Source organism: Hemicordylus capensis, chromosome 3 (assembly GCF_027244095.1).
Source record: "Hemicordylus capensis ecotype Gifberg chromosome 3, rHemCap1.1.pri, whole genome shotgun sequence".
Classification (NCBI taxonomy): domain Eukaryota; kingdom Metazoa; phylum Chordata; class Lepidosauria; order Squamata; family Cordylidae; genus Hemicordylus; species Hemicordylus capensis.
The window spans coordinates 50,365,392-50,381,626 of NC_069659.1; the positions used below are offsets into that span (position 1 = coordinate 50,365,392).

The 16,235-nt window shown below is 41.7% G+C and overlaps 1 protein-coding gene across 4 annotated transcripts in view; it reads left to right on the forward strand.

Moving 5' to 3' along the window:
- Positions 1 to 1,018: 1,018 nt before the first annotated feature.
- The window catches only part of CFAP44 (cilia and flagella associated protein 44), a 96,135-nt gene continuing 80,918 nt past the window's right edge, over positions 1,019 to 16,235 (forward strand). Inside the window, exons 1-7 of one of the 4 annotated variants that reach the window (XR_008318834.1) lie at positions 1,019 to 1,254; positions 2,483 to 2,533; positions 5,203 to 5,286; positions 8,420 to 8,603; positions 9,238 to 9,400; positions 11,943 to 12,045; positions 14,706 to 14,922. Coding sequence is in view for 3 of the 4 variants with exons in the window: in XM_053305872.1 (XP_053161847.1) it covers positions 1,215 to 1,254; positions 2,483 to 2,533; positions 5,203 to 5,286; positions 8,420 to 8,603; positions 9,238 to 9,400; positions 11,943 to 12,045; positions 14,706 to 14,922 (842 nt within the window). In the remaining variant the exon portion in view is untranslated. Of the gene's footprint in view, positions 1,255 to 2,482; positions 2,534 to 5,202; positions 5,287 to 8,419; positions 8,604 to 8,867; positions 8,918 to 9,237; positions 9,401 to 11,942; positions 12,046 to 14,705; positions 14,923 to 16,235 lie in introns of those variants that run through there. The other 3 variants (XM_053305872.1, XM_053305871.1, XM_053305873.1) reach the window with 3 other exon arrangements.

Sequence of the window (16,235 nt, forward strand, 5' to 3'; positions counted from 1 at the left end):
TAGCTCGCGGAGATCTGCTCGTAGGTATCTATTCGCAAATGAAAAGTCCCTTAGATTGCCAGAGCTCTTCCGACTAGTTTGCTCGGAAGTCCGTTCTATCAAATTAAAGTGGGCTTACGCCCCAGCCAGCCCCTTCCCTCCACCCCAGCTTGAAAAGAATATTTATTTGTCAAATTTGTACACCGCCCCAAACCTTCGTCCCTGGGCGGTTGACAATAACATAATACAAGTTAAAAGATACAAATCTTGCCTTCCTACCAATAACTGGCCTCTTAGGCCAGTTATTATAAATAAATAAATAGCCGACTTAGCAGCGAAATTAAAAACACAGCTGTATATTGGATTGCAGTCCTCTCCTCTCCCATGAAGGGTTACGTGAACTTCTACTTTCAAGTATTTTAGCCTAAAGCAACGTGAAAGCATTTGGAGAACTCAGGATATAACTGAGCAGATGGGTTCAAAGAATCCGGCCCCCCCCCCAGCTCAACCCCTCCGCATTTTCTTCAGTATCTTCCTCACTCAGAGGGGCCACCGGGGAGAGGAGTGAACAGGCCCCCTCTCCCCTAGCTAGCTACGTTCCTGGAGAGGGTTCTAGGGAGCACTTAGGAAAACAGGAACGACCCGATCCTGTGCAGAGTTTGATGTGCCTAAAGCCCCTTATTTCAGTGCACCTAAACGGCGCCTAATTGCATTGGATCAGGTTATTCGAGTGTCTTTTTTAAACAGCTGCAGTTTAGACTGCACCTGACCAACTAAAACAAAATTTAAAAAGTAGAAATGTAGGGTTGTAACCAGAAGTTCCCCGCCTTTGACAACAGCAGAACCGGTTGGGTTGGGTTCGTTCTCTCTCTCTCTCTCTCTCTCTCTGTAAGGCTCCAATTCTGCACATCTATTTGGGAGAAAGACCTGTTGAACTCAGTGGGATCTTTCGATTAAACGTGCATAGGATCATGTTCGCTGTCTGCTTGCCTTGCAAACGCTTTAAGTTTTATTTTTTTTATTTATTGCTTCCCCCCAGAATACCTTTAAATAAGACACAAAACGTACGCAACAGGAGCGGCTGCGAGAAGCAGAACGAAGGACAACGATCACTTCTCAACCCCGAACATTGACAAGCTTCTGTGTTCTCCGCGCACGCACGTTCGTTTTGAACTCCATTTCCCAGAAATCTTCGCGCGCCTTGAATTAGTTGCCTAGCAACAAGCAAACCAGCCATGGAGCCGAAGAAGGAGAGCGAGTCTCCCGATGCAAAAGGTACCCATACTTATTGGAAATTTCTCACTGGAGTTGCTATCAGGGAGCCCTCACGCTCGAATCTGCCCCTTTGGAAATGCTCAAGCAGGAGTAGCATCGTTTTCTCAGTTAGAAAAGCAGTCAAGTTTGGGCTTCAACCTTTCTCAGTTAGTCAAGCAGTCAAAGCAACCAACTAAAACGTCACATACAAAGTAGTGAGCAAACCTTTGAGTTTTGCAGAAGTCTTCTTCAGGCTGAGTATGAATCAAAAGTGGGGGAGGACAAAAGGTATTTTTGGCATGGTGAAGCTGAAAACTGGAGCTTTTAAATTGTGATCTGCACTATTTATTCCCCTCCCTGCTATGTTTTGTGGTGTAGTGATTAGAGTGTTGGTCTAGGACCGGGAAGACCTGAGTTCGAATCCCCATTCAGACATGAAACTCACTGGGTGACTCTGGGCCAGTCATTTCTCTCTCAGCCTAACCTACTCCATAGGGTTGTTGTGAGGATAAACATAACCATGTACACTGCTCTGGGCTCTTTGGAGGAAGTGCAGGATATAAATGTAGAAATAAAAATAAATATAAATACTATTCAGCCTTACAAAGAGCTCTAATGAAATCAAGGCTTAGTCACTATTTTGTATGTTTTATTTGGTCCTGTCCTATAAAGATATTAGTTACTTTTGGATTATTTCTAATGACCCGAGAGGACTATTTGTGACCCCCCCCCCCACACACACATTATGAGGACATCTGGGAAATAACCTCATTCCCATTGCCCTAGACTCCTCCTGCAATCACTAGACTCACCTGATTACACAAGTCTTTCTTTGATGATGGTAATAAAAACAAATAGAAACAAATAGAAACAAAAACAAATAAAACAAACAGAAGCAAATAATAAATAATTCACACAACGTAACTATAGATATGTATATAGCAGAGGCTGTCTAAACCAATTCTATGTGGTTGTCCCTGGTGCAGTTTGGTCTTTACAATCCCTGAATAGCCAGGGTTTGTTTGAAATTTCTGTTATATGTTGCCCATCCCCATCGCTATCTGGCAGCTCTCCAAACTCTCGCGAGAGCTGCCACACATGGGATTAGTGACGGGTACGTTTAAGAGAATTAAATATATAGATACTTCCCAAAACCTTCTAGGACTAGCTGGAAAACTGAGGGTCATGTTTTGTGTTGCTCAAATGATTTCTGTTAAGAGGATCCAACAGAACTTTGTGATTTTTGCAGACCGGAATGGACAACCAGAAGAAGAAAAAGAGTCGGAGAAAGTATCTGAAGGTAAGAATTGCTTACCATTTCAGGAGGCATTTTGTTATCCTTTCTCACAGTTGTGAAGGATTTTTAAAATTTATTTATTAAATTTCATTCATAATATACAAATACACACAAAATATCTCCAATTGCACACTGCCTGTATGACCTGATCAAAACAGTTGATACAATACAATACCAATGGACATTTATAAAATAATTTCATATCTTGTATTCATCTACCAAACCATTCACAATTCCTCCAAAACCCACATTCTCTGAATTACGTAAACCTTTGTTTACTCAATATACTCTACATCTCATTTTCCATAAACATTTCTGGTACCAAATGACATTTATAAAATAACTTCATATCTTGCATCCATCTACCAAATCATCTGCAATTCTTCCAAAAACCACATTCTTTGAATTGCATAAACCTTTGTTTACTTCATATATACTACATCTCATTTTCCATAAATATTTCTGGAATAAAATTCCTGGACAACTCCCTGACCAACATTGTCCTTGTGTAACAACATTGTACTAGGGCAAGGTTTCTTGCACTAGGTCTGGAGCTTTTGTTTCAGACTCATGTTGTGGACGCACAAGCATGTTTTTGCAACCTGTGGCATGCCTCATATATTTTAAAAGGAGTATTTGTGCAATAGTGCTGTATTGAACATAACAATGCCTTCACGCAGGAACATGGTCTTCTTGCACTAGCACAACCTTACTTATTCTGCAAGCACAACATTAGTCAGGATGTTACCCACCTTGCCTTTCTCCCCTTTATAAATAGTAGCTGACATCCTGACCAAGGAAGCATCCATGTACTTGGAGGATGTACCCACGCTGTGGAGAGCTTCCAGACAGAGTACTGCAGTGTTTAATGCAGGGTGGTGGGAGGTGATTTCTCTCTAATCTCTGTTTCTTCTGGAAATGCCATGTTCTGCCCCAAAACATGTCCCTAATAGCTGTATGATGAGAGGTGCTCTTACTCCTGAACTTTTGGGCCAAAGTCCAGGGCCTCCACATCCCCTGGGGCCGTCCAAATCCTCTTTAATCTGCCCTAAGTGGTGTGGTCGCCTTGCCACTGACTTGCATTGTGCCGGGCGGCTGAGTGTGATTGTGATCAGGTGCTTTAGAAACAGAGTTGGGAGTAGGGAAAGAAATGGATGGGAATATGTTAACTTGCATGTCGAAATGTTTCTGCTAATGCATATTTGCATAAATATACCTGTTTTATCTTCTTACATTCTTGTGAGTTCAGTTGCTATTTATGCCCTCAAGAAGCCATGTGTTAAAAATATTACCTATGTCATGATGTGTGTGTGTGTCTGGGGTGGGGGGCGGTGATGCTCAACTTGCGGGGGTGGGGGGCGGCTCCAAAGGCCTTTAGGTCCAGGCTCCAAAATTACCTAGGTGCACCTCTGGGCATGACCCAAGAAGGTTGGGTTGCCAAGAAGCTGCAGCTATATCCATGAAAGATTCAGTTCACTTGCTGCTGTACCTCATATTAGTATGTCCTTGGGGACAATTCAGAGCACTGTATGGGGCCTGTGGTGTTTCTGGTGAATCCATTCCTTGATCCAGGCCAGCTCTTGAATGGTGCCTTACTTACAGTTTTGTCCAGTCCTAGACTGAAGGAAGGGCAGACAAATAAAAACCCGAAGAAGAATAGAATGCAGTTTGCACTTGCCTTTCATTAAACTAAAAACTCCACTGCCTGGTCCTTGTGTGCCATCACTCTTTCCTCTGCATTTTACAAGACCATTTTGTATAGTCTCTCAATATACAGAGAATCAGCAAGCTGCAGTTATTTGGTTTTGCTTTATTTTGTGGTGGTTAGAGTGTTGGATTAGGACTGCGAAGACCAGAGTTCGAATCCCCATTCAACCATGAAACTCACTGGGTGACTCTGGGCCAGTCATGTATCTCTCAGCCTAACCTACCTCACAGGGTTGTTGTGAGAATAAAAATAACCATTTACACCACTCTGAGCTCCTCGGAGGAAGAGTGGTATATAAGTGTAAAAAATAAATATGTTTATTATCTATTTTTTAATCTAAGCCTCGGGCAGCTCCTATAGTACGTGATACAATTTGCCACAGAAATCTGATTTTCTAGATAGGAAACTGGGGCACAAATATTTTCTGTGAAGCCAGAATTTGCACTTGGGTCTCTAAGCCCAGCATTCAGAGTGTTTGTTACTGATGGCCCATACAAAGATTTTGTTTTGGCATTGCTTCAGCACATTCACTCACATCCTGATTAATATTACATTCACACAAATACTTTCCATTTGCACAAGACGAGATGGGATTTTTGCCAATTCCCCCTTCCATCAGCCACCCATGATGCCCCCGAAATTCTTGAGGATGGCGGATCATCAAGGACTTATTTTGGGGGAGCAGCAGAGGGAAAGGGGGATCATCAAAAATCCCTCCTCCCCTCGAATGAGTGAAAAGTCATTCTGTGAGTGTGACATTAGTCAGCAGATGAGACTGGGTATTTTGGTATTGTAATTTACTGTATTTTACAATGTAGTCTATTCTGTGCTATGCATGTCTTTTCCTGTGTCAGTACATTACTTGTTTAAATTGATTTAATATTTGAAAGTAGACAGGTAAAACACTTTAGCATCTTTACTTAAGCAAAGCAGAGATGAGTTAACATAATTTCCTTCTTTTCAGAAAAGAGATCATCACATATGGGGGAGCAGGAAGGAGAAAAGCCAGCAGAAGATGATGAGGGTGATGGTAGCCTTGGCAGTGAAGGTGAATATTCCCAGCAGTCTATGGGCTTGTGACACATACATTTAAATTAACTTAAGAACATAAGAACAAGAACAGCCCTGCTGGATCAGGCTTGTGGCCTATCTAGTCCAGCATCTTGTTTCACACAGTGGCCCACCAGATGCTTCTGAGAAGCCCACAGCAAGAGGTGAGGGCATGCCCTCTCTCTTGCTGTTTCCCCCCTGCAAGTGGTATTTATAGGGTCTTGCCTCTGAGGCTGGAGGTGGCCTACAGCCACTAGACTAGTAGCCATTGATAGATCTGTCCTCCATGAAGTTGTCTAAGCCCCCTTTAAAGCCATCCAAGCTAGTGGCCATCATCACATCCCATGGCAGAGAATTTGATAGATTAATTATGTGCTGTGTGAAAAAGGACTTGATTTGTTGGTCCTAAATTTCCTGGCCTTCAGTCTCATGGCACAGACAGTGGTTCTAGTGTTGTGAGAGAGGGAGAAAAATTTCTCTCTCTCTACTCTCTCTACTCCATGCATAATTTTATACACCTTGATCATGTCTCCCTGTAGTTGCCTCTTTTCCAGACCAAAGAGCCCCAAATGCTGTAGCTTTGCTTTATAAGGAAGGTGCTCCAGGCCCCTGATCATCTTGGTTGCCTTCTTCTTCACCTTTTCCAGTTCTACAATGCCCTCCTTAAGATACGGTGACCAGAAATGCACACAGTCGTCCAAATGTGGCTACACCATAGATTTGTATAAGGGCATGATATTATTAGCATTTTTATTTTCAATCCCCTTCCTAATGATCCCTAGCATGGAATTGGACTTTTTCACAGCTTCCGCATACTGAGTCAACACTTTCAATGAGCTGTCCACTACAACCCCAAGTTTTCTCTCCTGGTCAGTCACTTCCAGCTCAGATATAAATCACTTTACATTTGCTTACATTGAACTACATTTTCCATTTTGTCTCCTAGTCATCCAGTTTGGAGATATCTTTTTGGAGCTCCTCACAGTCTGCTGTGGATTTCCCTGTCCTAAATAGTTTAGTGTCATCTGCAAAAATGGCTACATTGTTGCTTACCCCAACTTCTAGATAATTTATGAACAACTTAAAGAGCACTGGTCCCAGTACAGATCCTTGGGGGATCCCAATAGTTGAGTGTTATCTGCAAATCTGTCCACTTCACTGGTTATCCCAACTTCTTGATAATTTATGAACACATTAAAGAGCACTGGTACCAGTACAGATCCCTGGGATACTCCACTTCTTACATCCCTTCACTATGAAAACTGTCCATTTAGTCCTACCCTCTGTTTCCTGTCCTTCATCCAATTACCAATCCACACATGAACCTCCCTTTTTATCTCATGACTGCTCCATTTACTCAAGAGCTTTTGGTGGGGAACTTTGTCAAAAACTTCCTGGATGTCCAAGTATACTAAGTCAACCAGATCACCTTTATCCACCACATGCCTGTTGACACTTTCAAAGAGCTCCAACTGGTTAGTGAGGCAAGACTTGCCCTTGCAGAAGCCGTGCTGGTTCTCTTTCAGCAAGGCCTGTTCTTCAGTTTGTTTAACAATTTTGTAGATATGTGCACGAACCAAGGTTTGTGTCCCAGTTTGAAGCTGAACCAGTTTGATGATTCAAGTGCAGTGCTGGGGGGTGGAGGCGGCAGCAAGCGGGATCTTTAAAGTTGAGTACAGCAAGTCCTTATCTGCTTGCCCACTGCTCCACGCAGCTTCCTGCTGTGGCAGCACTCTCCCCAACAGCCTGCACGCCCATTCATTTACATGCAGGTGCACTAGAGACACAATGCATCCACCTACCCGCTTGGAGATTTGTTAAAAAAGAATGTTTTTTTATTTGTTTTTCAGTAACAATACAGAGCATAGACTGGAAGGATGATCTGTAGCGTAGGAAATGGTGTTAATGCAGTTCTGCCCTGTAACAAAACCAAATCTTCCCCCCACCCCCAATCAAATCCAAGTACCATAGTTTACCAACTCTTAAATGTACAAAGATTGATAAAGATAGTATAAACTATAACTTAAAGCAGAAGGCAGTTTATGGGGAGAAAAATTGTTTTTCGTTTGTCTGAAGTGTTTGTGGGATCTGTTTCCTGAGAAACATAATTCCAGTAAGATTGCCATCTGGAATAATACAGTTAAGCAGCGTGTATTTTTTCATATTTTAAATGTGTTGATATTTTGTCCTCTAACAGTTGCGAGATCTTAGAAAATAAAGTATGGATGGGACTATGTCCTTTCTTGTTCCAACAGTGACAGGTGATCTAATTTCTATTGGAAATTAGATCTCATGGGGTTGGGGGAGCTGAATCTTCAAGAATGACAGAAAGTCGCATGGGAGGAAAAGCTGAACAGGTTATCTTCAACAGGCAAAAATAGGGGCAGTGATTTATCAGGAACAGCAAATCAAAAAACGACTGTCCGTGGTAAATAGGGACAGTTGGAGCTCCTGCTTCTATCCACGTTCTTAACTGGTCAGTCAGACTAGGACAACATAAGTAATCTGAGAAGCATCCTTTTATCACTGTAACACTCTTGTAGAGGTACAGAGTTACAGCTAATGCATTCTCTTTGGGAGTGTGGTGTCAGTGAAGAAGGGCAATTGTACCACTGGCTCATTTCGGCATGAGCTCAAAATGCTTCCTAGGCCTAGTCCCCTTAACACAGGAACTTCATTCCCCCTTGTGGATGGGATTCCCCTGTCCATTCTTGTGGATGGCCCCACCCTATGTCATCTTCAGGAAATACCGGATTCCTTCTTTTCAAGTCTTATGATAATTAGTCTTTACTTACTGTATTCCTTGCCAGGCTGATATATGGATGCAATTTAGATCCACAGCTGTGAGCTTCACAGCAGGCCTTCCAGGTGTTGATTCTCTCCCTTACACCAATGAACTGTTCTGGACATCACAGTCTAGAACACACTTTGAGCTAAAATTCAGCCACAATCTGCCTACCCACAACCTGTTAAAACCACAAAGTACAATTTATCCTCCCTGGACAGTTCATATTACTTCTCTTTCTGAAAATGCTTTATTTTTACAGTTTTATAGTTTTTTATTTGTATTCCATAAACTTTCTGACTGAAAAATATATGCCTTTCTTTATGTTGATGTTTTTGAAATCCAGAAGAAGACGAGGAGGAAGAACTGTCACTAACAGAGCCTGAACAACCTCCAGAGCCAGTGAAAAAGAAAAAGGTTGTGATAGAGAAGAAAATATCTGAAAGCTTTTTCTATAACTACGAAGAGTTGTGTTCATTCCCATTTGTGACTCCAGATTCCGGCATACCACTCAACCTCCTTACTCTTATGTATCCATTTTCTCCAGCGTTGCACGTGTTAGAACATAGAATGACTATGTTCTAATATAATAGTTATATTATAATTATTATATTAGAACATAATAATTTCAGTCTCCAGCCACTGTCAGTTACAGAGGATGTTTTTCTCTGGACCTCAGTGAAGTAATTTAATATTTCACAACAGATTGGCAGAAAAACATAGACTGAGATATTGTTTTGTTTCTGCCTCTCAATTACTATGGACATAACCAATTGCCTTTGTATTTTCTTTAGAAAAAAACAGCATGAAAATAGACAATGCTCAAGTGCTATAGAGAACAGTGGTAATATACTCTTTTATTTTATTTATTTATTAACATATTTTTATACCGCCCAAAACTTACGTCTCTGGGCGGTTTACTAATAATACCAAAATGATAGTACAAAAGTCTCTATTTGATGCATATGTTTTTTCTCTCTCTTTAATATAAAAACCTCTTACTGTGATCCCAGCTGTTGATTAGAACTTTAAATAAGCCTTGCTGTTAGAATTAGTATACAGTATATTCTGTACTTGCCAGTCTCTCTCTGGGATTTATTAGTGGCATCTTTACTGTGACATAGGTAATAGCATCACTTATTTTCCTTAGTAAGAACATCTCAGGCACTCCTTTGGTTATGACTGCACTAAACGTGCAAATCTCCAGGTGATGGATAGTCAAACACTCATGTACATAGCTGGCAACCAGCTAGTATTTCTGGACTTGAAATCTAAATATCAGAAATATCTTCGAAGCACAAGCGGTGGAGGGATTGGTGTTGTCACGGTATGACATTTTTGTTTTATCGGTTAAGATCTTTTGTTTGAATTTTTCCTTTGTAGAAAAATAAGCAGGGTTCTTTGATGGGAGAGTTACATAGGAACCAAGTCAGACCATTGTTCCATCTAGCTCAGTATTGCCTACACAGACTGGCAGAGGCTACTCCAAGGTTGCAGGCAGGAGTCTCTATCTTGGAGATGTCAGGAAAAGAACTTGGAACCTTCTGCATGCAAACATGCAGATGATCTTCCCAGAGTGGTCCTATCCCCTAAGTGAAATATCTTACAGTGCTCACACATGTAGTCTCCCATTCAAATGCAAACTAGGGCATACTCTGCTTAGCAGAGGGGTCAATTCATGCTTGCCACCACAAGACCAGTTTTACCACAAGACTAGTTTCTCTCTCTCTCTCTTTCTGAAAACTGTACGTTGCACTAAAACCCTTTTTGGCCCTGTCCTTTTTTTCTTTTTTCTTTAGTACAGGGGATTCCAATCAGGATGAGGATCACAGTGCTGTGGAATAGAGTAAAAAAAAAAAAAAACCCTCTCCATGCAGTGTAGTCCAGATTAGGGATGTGCACGGAACTGCGGCAGGGAGGTTTGAAGGTGACGGGGGTCTATCTTTAAGAGCGGGAGGGGGTGCACTTACCCCTCCTGCTGCTTTCACCCCGCTGGCGTCCATGTTATGCAACACCCATCGGTGTGGCAGTGTACCTCCCTGCCGCCCTGTTGCCCTTGTCTTCCATATATGACTGGAAGTCGCCAATGTGCCTGCGTGCACCAGCACACACTGTCACGAGTGCGTGCATGTCATGCGCCTGCGCATGTCTGTGCTGGCGTGCACAGGTGCGTCGGTGACTCCCGGTCATATCCAGAAGACGAGGGCAACGGGGCGGCAGGGAGGTACGCTGCCGCCCCTATGGGCTTTGAATTCTAGGGACGCCAGCGGGGGGGAAGCAGCAGGAGGGATAAGTGCACCCTCCCCAGCTTTCAAATATAGACCCCTGCCGCCTTCGAACTGGCGGAATCGCCAGTTCTTCGAACAGGTTCCGTGCAAATCTCTAGTCCAGATCCCAATCAAGGTTTCTGCTCCTGCTAGTTACACTTAAAAAAACCCCCATGTATGGCCAAATTACATGTTCAGTGTAACATGTTCTTTGACCCACATGAGCAACATTTTGGCCCATGGCCCACACTTTAGACAGTACAGCTGTCTGCTGTCCTTGTCTAAGACTTATGCCTTGCTAACTGAACAAAGAGGCGCCTTTCAAAGTGGTGATTCTCTTTATATTAAGCAAGGGGAGAGCAACTGGTCCCATCTAACCCCAGGACAGCATCTTTCCAGTGGCTGTTGCTGGTGTCTACCTTATCTCCTTTTAGATTGTGAGCCCTTTTGGGACAGGGAACCATCTTGTTTGTTTTTTCTGTGTAAACTGCTTTGAGAACTGGTTGAAAAGTGGTATATAAATATTTGTTGTAGTAGTAGTTAATTTTGTGGTGTTTGTGAGGAATGTATCTTTTATAACAGCAGCACACCAGTCAGGTTGCACTATTTACTGTATACCTTTTGAAAGTAATTAGCACAGCACTAGTTCAAAGCCTAACCAGGAAATGTGGAGTAGAGGAAAGCTCAGACAAGGTAGGCAGGGGCTCGCCAACCTATCGCTTGTGTCCACGATTCATTTCATAATCCTACAGTGAGTGCAGAGCTGGATGCTGAGGCTCTAAGTTTTGTATCTATTTTATTGTAGTAAGCACTGGAGGAGCAGGGTATAAATATTTTAAATAAATAAACAATACATAGCACTTAGCACTTACATTTATATACCGCTTTTTATAGCCGGAGCTCTCTAAGCGGTTTACAATGATTTAGCATATTGCCCCCAACATTCTGGGTACTCATTTTACCGACCTTGGAAGGATGGAAGGCTGAGTCAACCTTGAGCCGCGGTCAGGATCGAACTTGTAACCTTCTGGTTACAGGGCGGCAGTTTTACCACTGTGCCACCAGGGGCTCTGTGCTATGTCATAAGCTATGTCGAGCTCAAAAGGCCCCACAGCATTACAACATGGTCCGGAAGTCCTGCACTGGCTTGCCACTCACCTCCCTCACCACATAGCTTGTGGTTACAGCAGCATTCGTCTGAAGAGGCGGACGCTGCCTGTAACTGTGATGGCCGACATTGGTCTAAACTGGGCCTGGTCTAATAAAATTTCAATATGACTTTCAGTTATTTTCTCACAGATTTATAAACTCAGTATGATAAATAATTGTCTAGCCCTATAAGTATATTTTTGTCTTATCAGAACAATAATATCTGTTTTAGAGTCCTTCCCCCCCCTTTCTTCTTTATTTTTCCACCAATTATGTAAAACTTGAAATTTAGTCCCTTTTTTGGTATTCAGAGGCCCCTCATAATGTGAGGTCCTAAGCTGTAGCTTGCTTTGCTTGTGCCTCAATATGGCACTGAGTGAGTGGCTAATAATTCAGTACTTTCCTGGAGAGATGCAAAGGGGATAAGTAAAAAAAAGTATTTGCTTCTACTAGGCACACCCTAATAAAACACACTTTGCAGTGGGAGAAAAAGGATGGAAGCCAAACATGATTATCTATGAATATCCTTCTTTGAGGCCCTACAGAATACTCCGAGGTAAGTGAAAATATGTTCCCCTTCACAATTTTGGATACCTACAGATTAGCAGAAATTAAAGCAGTATTGTAGTTTAGATTTCTTGTGTGATTTTTATAAAGGTGTGTTATAAATAGCAGACTTCCCCTCTTTTAAACAGGTATAAGTGTTTTTATATAATGAAATATATAATGAATATAAGTGGGCGAAGTTGTGAACCACCTTTAATCTTTGTAAAATCATGTGATACAGGTAATTTTATCTGTTTACTTTAGAGAAAAGGAAATGGAAGTATGGCCAAATATTAAAAGAAGGGCAAAATTTTAAGAATTTAGTTCTATGTTCTTCATTACTGGCCCCCCTTCATTATTAACTGAGATGCTTATCACTATAGTATCAATTCTATATACATACAGTTCCTTAAATTTTCTTTAAATAGTCCACCCATATTGGAAACACATTGTTAACAGTTAGGCAACGTATTTCCTATCTAACTAGTACTTCAGGAGTGTGTGCAAATATCCCAAACTGCTAGGGCTTTACTGCAAACCTGTAGCAGCATGGGCAGATTGGAATCACCCTCCTAATGTTGCATAAGATGCAGGCCATTGTTGGCCTACTTTCCTTAAGGAAAGTAAGTTAGTTATGAGATCACCCGGCATTGTGTCTGGGTGTCTCTGTGTGTGTCCCTATCAACATTGCAATGGCTGGACCAATATGAACCAAATTGGGTACAGCTGTAGGGAGACATAGAGACACCTCAGTGGCATAGTTTGTGATGATGTCATCCACCACGATTCAAGATGGTGGTTCAATCTTGTGAACCACCTAACCGAATTGAACCAAATTTGCTACAGCTGTAGGGACACATAGGGATGCCTCAATGCTGTAGTTTGTAATGATGTCATCCACCCTGATTCAAGATGGCAGATGTATAAATCAGGGATTCTCAAACTTGGGTCCTCAGGTGTTATTGGACTTCAACTCCCATAATCCCCAACCAAAGGCCACTGAGGCTGGGGATTATGGGAGTTGAAGTCCAATAACATCTGAGGACCCAAGTTTGAGAATCCCTGGTATAAATGCTTGAGGCGCAAGTGGACGAAGTTGTGAACCACCTAACTTGGCTTGGACTGCATTTGGTGCTGTTGTAGTGAGTGACACAAAGGGATACCTCAGTAGTGTGGTTTGTGAATATGTAATCCACCCCAGTTCAAGACGGTGGACACGTAAACATTTGAAGCGCAAGTGGGCTAACTTGTGAACTGTCTAACTGATTTGAACCAAATTTGCTACAGTTGTAGGGACACATAGGGACACCTCAGTGGTGCACATTTGAGGCCCAATTGGGCTAACTAGTGAAGTGCTGAACCAATTTGGACCAAATTTAGTCCAGTTGTATGGATAATGAATGGAAAGTAGGCAGATTAGTTTTTACCAAAACTTCTTGTTTCTAATTTTTGATTGCTCTGTATTGTTTTATAAAGTTACATGTGCCCCACTTCCCCAGAGAAGAGAACTTCCAGGGGTAGCACTGACTAGGTTTGGCTTCCTTTGGTGGAGAAATTATTGGAGGCTTCTGGGGCTTCTGTATTATTTGGTTTATTTACAAATAGAGCATCAAGTGTAAGTAAGCAGCAGTGTACTCCTAAAGCAACAATAGATCACTTTAGATTTCCAGGCACTTGTCCTGCAGCCCAAGGTGCTTCAGTTATCAGTCGACTTGCTTTTTCTTTCAGTTACTCCAAAACTCACTGTTCCTCTTTCATCCCCATACTGCTTGTGTTAACCCAAACTGCTTCTTTTGTTCTTTCACTCACACATACACACACACTCCTGATGAGGGTGAGTAGGGGAATATGACTCACCTTTTATGGAGTTTCCCTTTGCCTGAGGAATCTTCCATTAAGAAAGCCTCTTGAACTAGTTCTTTTGTCAAATCCCAGATGTTGAGTGTTGGGAATTCTCTGTGGTAAGAGAATCGCTTTTTCATTATAGCAGAGTGCACAGAGGCACAACACAGCGGAATTTATTTAGGCATGCGTGTATGCTGAGAGTAAAGTAACTTGGAGCCAATTCATAGTTTCAAATCAATATATAAGGCATTTATTAGATAACTCCATTCTAGATAGGAAAGTGAGGAGTTAGGATCTCTAATCTATCTAGCTGGAAGCAGATGGATTCTGCATCTTCTCTGCACACATGGTGCAGGGAGAAGAGCTTGCCATGTTGCAAGGTAGGGGAACAGGAAGAGAAGAGAGGGAGGAAGTTAATCCCTAAGAGTACCAATCTACATTTCAAAGGGATAGTGTCAGAGCAGTAGAGAAGGGATGACCAATGTCTTGACCCTCTAGCCCTCTGACTCACTAGTCTGTCCTCCACTGTCTTTGAGACAAGAGACAGAGCATAGTCCTTAACTTCCAACACTGAGTAGTCAAACTACAATGACTGCTATGACAACAATGATGATGAATATACCACTTTTCAATAAAACTGTTCAAAGTGGTTTACATAGAAAAAGTGGATGAATAAATAAGATGGCTCCCTGCACTTATACCAATCCTTATTTCAAGAATGCATATATATAGTTTGTACCACATGCAAGCTGATTATCTGGCAAACTTGTATGTTTTCTTGATTGTTCATATTACATCAAGAAACCTGTTTCATCTTATTTCCAGGTGGAACAGAGGAAGCATATGCATTTGCTGATTTTAATCGTTCTGGCACCTTGATAGCCACTGTTGGGAGCAGTCCTGATTATATGTTGACAGTTTGGGATTGGAAACAGGAAAAGATTGTACTGAGATCAAAAGCATTTGCACAAGATGTCTATAAAGTCACCTTCTCCCCTGAAAATGAAGAACAGCTTACCACATCTGGTTCAGGACACATAAAGTAAGTATAATTGAGGCATATGCACTGATTCTTTGAAATGTTTTGTCAGTGAAAGCACAGTTGTAAAAACCTGTAGCACACATTGAAAATACAAGAAATTCTAATTGATTTTCTGTTCTCAAATATTTCTATTTCCCAATGATGATAATATTTTTGTCTAGTGCATAAATCCAGTTGGAGTAATGATCTGAGCATGTTTTGATCTTCAGGAGTGCAATACAAGAATGGCATACTTTTTAAAAAAAGTTGTGTAAATTCTACATTGGATCAGCACATAATATTTCTGGAATTTGCAATCTGATTTTTGTTTCACATTCCACAATAGTAGTGTACAGTCTTTGCAGGGGCGTAACTATAATAGGGCAAGGGGAGACAGTTATCTGGGGGCCCACTGCCTTGGGGGGGCCCCCAGAGGTAAGTCACATTTATTTATTTATTTATTTACATTTATATCCCGCTCTTCCTCCAAGGAGCCCAGAGTGGTGTACTACATACTTGAGTTTCTCCTCACAACAACCCTGTGAAGTAGGTTAGGCTGAGAGAGAAGTGACTGGCCTAGAGACATCCAGCTACTATCATGGTTGGATGGGGATTTGAACTCGGGTCTCCCCGGTCCTAGTCCAGCACTCTAACCACTACACCACGCTGGCTCTTCCATGCATGACTGACTCCCCGAGCTGCACACTCGCCCGGGTTTCCTTCAGTCGTATTCATCCTCTGAAACTGATGTGAGTGTTAAGACCTGGAGCTACCAGAACAGCATGTCTTTCTCGAGTATCATTAAATTTACCAAAAATAAAAAATAAAAAAAAAATTAAGGATGATGTTCTATGGTGGCACATAGGTTTTTTATATATATAAATTTTACTATGCTTTTTGTTACCACTACTCAGCCTCATTTAAGATTTCTTTACTTCATGAGCTGAGCTTCAGTGGGGGGGGGGCATTTTAAAATCTCGTCTCTGGGCCCGCTCCAACCTTGCTACGCACCTGAGTCTTTGGGCAATTAAAATGGGTTATTAAATAGCTTTTGATTGCTGTAAAATAAATGATGATACTTACTACTGATACGCTGTGTGGCTGGCTGTTCTCAGGCACAGAACTCTACATAAAGTGCATTTTAAAGATCTATCCAAGTCCCACATTATAAAGATTTACTATAGTAATATAAAATTACTAAACTGAAATTAGGAGTTCTCACTATTCCTTGGTTCTGTCCAGTTAGTCCATGAGCCAAGCCCACAAATACAGGAGAACCCCATTATTCGTGGGGGTTCTGTTCCATGTGTGTATGGGGTGGGTGAGGCTGTGGA